Below are 4627 nucleotides of genomic sequence, written 5' to 3'. Positions count from 1 at the left end.
ATGCTTCCAGAAAAAGATGTGTTTCTCAACAGTAACGAGGGTGATATAACTATTAATAGTGAGAAAGAAGATGATATTTACAGTGCACGTGAGAGAGATGATGAATGTAAATTGAGGCATAACATCAACGAAAAACATGAAGATTTACAAAGAGATGTACGAGGAAAAGAATATGATGATATTCAAAATGAGATACATGAATTTCGGCCTTATGTTGGTATGGAATTTGAATCTCCCTATGAAGCTTACAACTTCTACAATCACTATGCATCCAATGTGGGGTTTAGTGTTCGAAAGTCTTCGACCTGTAAGTCTAATCGAACCAACACAACAATAGGTCGAAAATATTGTTGCTCGCTACAAGGATTGTCTAATTTCACTACAACTGAAATTTTCAAAGATAGAAAAAAGACTCGTTCTGAGACAAGAACCGATTGTAAAGCAATGATATATATAAGAAAGAGAGAAGAAACTAAATGGGTAGTCTCTCAATTTGTAGAAGAGCACAACCACAATCTTGTAAGTCCAGATAAAAGACATAAACTTCGATCACATAGGAGAATAGCGGAAAGTCAAGGAGTATTGTTAAATAACATGCGTTCAGCAGGTATGAAAACAAATCTTATGATGAATTATATGGTTCGTGAAGCCGGGGGCAATCGCAATGTTGGATTTACAGAAAGAGATGCGAGAAATTTCTTTAATGCAAATAGAAAAAAAGAGCATGTAAAGGGTGACGCAGAAGCTTTACTTGATTATTTTGAACGTCAACATATGGAAAATTCATCATTTTTTTATTCAATCCATGTTAATGCAGAAGGTCAAATAACAAATTTCTTTTGGACAGATGCTAGGTCAAGGATGGATTACCATTACTTTGGAGACGTTGTTTGCTTCGATCCTACATATGGAACTAACAGGTATGGCATGCCTTTTGTCCCAATTGTTGGCATCAACCATCATTATCAAACAATATTGTTTGGTGGTGCATTACTTTACAATGAATCAGAAGAATCTTTTGTGTGGGTAATGGAAACATGGATGAGATCAATGAATGATAAACAACCAAAAGTGATTCTTACTGATCAAGAATCTGCTATCGGGGGAGCCATTGCAAAGGTATTGCCAGGTACTCGACATCGTTATTGTTTGTGGCACATATGTAGGAATGCAATGAAGAATTTACCTCATATTATTAATCAACACAAGGGTTTTACTCGCGACTTTAATGATTGTTTGTACGGCAACGAGACAATTGAAGAGTTTCACTCAAATTGGGAAGCAATGTTGAAAAGATACAATTTAGAAAGCAATACTTGGTTGACAAGGCTATTTCAAAAAAAAGAAAAATGGGCATCAGTTTATACAAGGGATATATTTTGTGGAGCAATGTATACAACTCAACGTAGTGAGAGTATTAATTCCTTCTTCGATGGATACTTGAAAAAGAGTTTGCCTTTAGCAGAATTTATTAAAGAATATGAAAGGGCGGTATTAGCAAGAAGAGAAGCGGAAAACGATGAAGACTACGAGACCAATCATAAAATAAGGGTTTTGAGATTTTCAATAAATATCGAGAAACAAGCAGCAGAAATTTACACAAGAACCATCTTTCAAAAATTTCAAAGTCAACTTTTCGAGGGTATTTCATACCGTCATGAATTAGTTGGGAGAGAGGGGACAAAATCTAGATATCATGTATGGAGATCAGAACACAAACAAGCAACACGTATGGTCACTTTTGACTCTCTTGACACGACTACAAGTTGTAGTTGTCAACTTTTAGAATTTGCGGGGTATTTATGTAGACATATTCTTAAGATTTTTTTGATTGAAGATGTTCAAAGTATTCCAATTCAGTACATATTAAAGAGGTGGACAAGATACGCAAAATATGGGTCGGTAATTGATGAAAAAGGTAAAGAAGTGACAGGTGACTTGAATGAAAGCGTGACTATTAGATATAATAAGCTTTGTCAAGAGGCAATTAATATTGCAGCTAAGGGTGCAACATCTATTGAATTATATAAGGTGGCAATAAATAGCTTACACAATGCATTGAAAGAAGTCGAAAGTGCAATGAAAAATGAGACTACTAATATATCTGAGGAAAATATTATTAAACATTCATCTGAGGAGAAAATTCAATTATTAGAACCACCTATTGTCAAACACAAAGGTCGGAGAAAAAGAATAAAATCTTGGATTGATCAGTTACCGAAGAAGAATGTTGTTCAAACTGTCAAAAAGTCCAAGGGAGTTGCGAGGAGGTAATGTCAATTTACGGGTCCCTTATAAAGTATTTATCCTGACATAGTGTGTTAAAATATTGATATTTTGTGTTCGATTTTTTTGTAGTTCACATGACATGCACACAAATACAAAGAAGATTTCTCATACTACAAAAGAAGGAGAAAAGTCAACAAAATTACCATATCGGATCAGGTATTAATTAATATAAGATAGTATATGTTTTATTAGAGTCAAATAAAAAATCTTACCAACTTAAAATTTTTAATCTATGCAGTACTGGTAATGATGAACACATAATTTCTAGCAAACACGATGACATTTTAATGAGTCAGGTAACAATGCTTTTAAGTTACACGTAATTTGAAAGAATTTTTTAAAAATTCACTAATGATCTTCGTTATTTGAAGGGTCCCTACATGGTTGATGCTTATGCAGTGAATAAGAAGAAAAAAATTCTCTTACCGGACCTCAATGAGGACCTTCCACATGAAATAGAAGACGATACCTCACAATGGAAAATAGATATAGTACCTCTTTATTCTGATATTGATAGAAATTTTGACCAACTGTTAAGTTGTCAAAATCAAAACACAAAGAAGATGGGTTATGTTAGTCAAGATTTCATATTAAAAGATGTGTCCGATGAATGGGTGTTAGAGAGTTTATTGTCTGAGTTCGATGTAAAGGTTAAACAATATGTCATTGAAAGGTTAGAAGATGTTTTAGGTGATGGTCATTGTGGATACAGATGTTGTGCAGAACTTTTAGGTTTGGACAAGGAAGATGGATGGGTGATTGTTCGTAAGAAAATGATTGAGACACTAAAAGAACATGAAGTTCTATTTTCTCAGCATTTGGGCGTTGATAGATACATATACATTAGAAAAGTACTTGACTACTATGAAGAATATTGTGGTAAAGGGCATTGGTTTACTTTACCTGATATGGGTTGTTTATTTGCTACTACTTTCAACTGTGTTTTGTGTGTGCTATCAGAAACTCAAAATGTAACGTATCCACCGCTTAGAGGGGGTGTTCCAGAAGAGCCAAAGATTATTGCAATTGTAATATCCGAGACGAAAAATCACTTTGTCAAGGCAATTCTAAAAGAAAATGCTCCAATTCCACCAATATATAAAGGTTGGCATCGCTATTTTCTACCGTGTGCAGTTGAATGGGCACATTGGGTTGGACCCAAAAGTCAAGCATGGAATTCTCTAGTAGCTAATTAATTCTCTCAAGAATTTTACTAAACTTTGTTAAACTTATGAGTTCAAATTCAACTGGTTTTAGTTTATGAACTATATATGATTATGTTTAACATTGTTAATTTTTTTATCACTAATTCTTAAATCTTTTTTCTTTTCTAATTTGTTCATATCTAGTAGTTGACCGGGTAAGAAAAAGAAATTTAAAATCATATTGCAATTTAATATATTCTTATGTTTTTATTAAAGAAACTCTTTACATTAAAAAGAAATTTTAAAATCTATAGAAATAAGTAATATCATCTTGCAATAAAAAATAAAGTAGTTTCTCACAAAAACTAAAAGAAAAAAAAGAAACAAATTAATAGTAGTCAGGACTTAGGAAAGTATGCCCATGAATTGCTTGTAAGTTAGGAAGAGGAATTACGGTCAAGTTGGAAAGGGTAATTACGTCATTCATACCCATGGATTGGAGTAAATGGCAGTTGTGTAAATAGGATGATTTATATGGCTGATTTGATTACTTTCAAGGTTTCCCAAATTGGCTGTGTGAAAGCAAGCTGTCATGTTTCCATATCTAATTATTCTTCGTATTATCTACGGCCTGGATCTCGAGCTCATACCTCACGGTATGAGCTCGAGCCCACTGAATCACGGCTCAAAAAAAATAATCATTTGACATAAACAAATAAAACAACGTTCTAGATTCGCTCTAGAAACACCAAAGTATTAGAAGATCTCTATTTAACTATCAAAGAATGAGAAATTCAATAAAGTCTGGCACATTGGAGTAATGGAGATTTTTCTTAGTTTTGCATTGGAGTTGCTAAGTGTTGCAATGAAGATAATCTAATAAAGATTTTTCTACTTTTAACAAATAAATTATAAAGATTTTTCTGAGATTTGCAATGTTGATGCTCTAATCATTTCCTAAAAATACACAACTTGGGATACGAAAGGAATGAAAAAAAAAAGACGTCCTCTCAGTTTGACAATTGAATTAATCAAGTACCTCCAAAATAAAGTAAAAATCAAGAAATAATTAATGGGCTCCTTTGACAGAAGAAAATTGTCAGGATTTTCCAGGGTATTGAAAATTTCTTCAAAATCTTCTATTTTTACCAGTTACCAAAAACTACACATCCTTTTGATGAAACCCCTAATTT

General features: G+C 33.1%; 1 protein-coding gene across 1 annotated transcript; it reads left to right on the top strand.

Moving 5' to 3' along the window:
* LOC147563173 (protein FAR1-RELATED SEQUENCE 5-like) lies at positions 1-3485 on the top strand. Its single transcript, XM_086655961.1, has 4 exons — positions 1-2270; positions 2359-2445; positions 2528-2585; positions 2661-3485. Exons 1-4 carry the CDS (start codon positions 1-3, stop codon positions 3483-3485), a joined length of 3240 nt encoding a protein of 1079 aa, XP_086512087.1.
* The last annotated feature ends 1142 nt before the right edge of the window (positions 3486-4627 follow it).

This window comes from Eschscholzia californica, unplaced genomic scaffold, assembly GCF_041429995.1.
Source record: "Eschscholzia californica isolate CP2 unplaced genomic scaffold, dmEscCali1.0.p SCAF_1, whole genome shotgun sequence".
NCBI lineage: Eukaryota > Viridiplantae > Streptophyta > Magnoliopsida > Ranunculales > Papaveraceae > Eschscholzia > Eschscholzia californica.
The sequence above is the reverse complement of the archived record's forward strand: the minus strand, read 5'-3'. Positions and strand labels throughout refer to the sequence as shown.

Excerpts from the sequence above, each read along its gene's own strand:
- LOC147563173 (XM_086655961.1), top strand. The coding sequence starts at position 1 with ATGCTTCCAGAAAAAGATGTGTTTCTCAACAGTAACGAGGGTGATATA. Across the intron at positions 2,271-2,358 it reads TCCAAGGGAGTTGCGAGGAG|TTCACATGACATGCACACAA; the intron begins GTAATGTCAATT and ends ATTTTTTTGTAG. Across the intron at positions 2,446-2,527 it reads AAATTACCATATCGGATCAG|TACTGGTAATGATGAACACA; the intron begins GTATTAATTAAT and ends TAATCTATGCAG.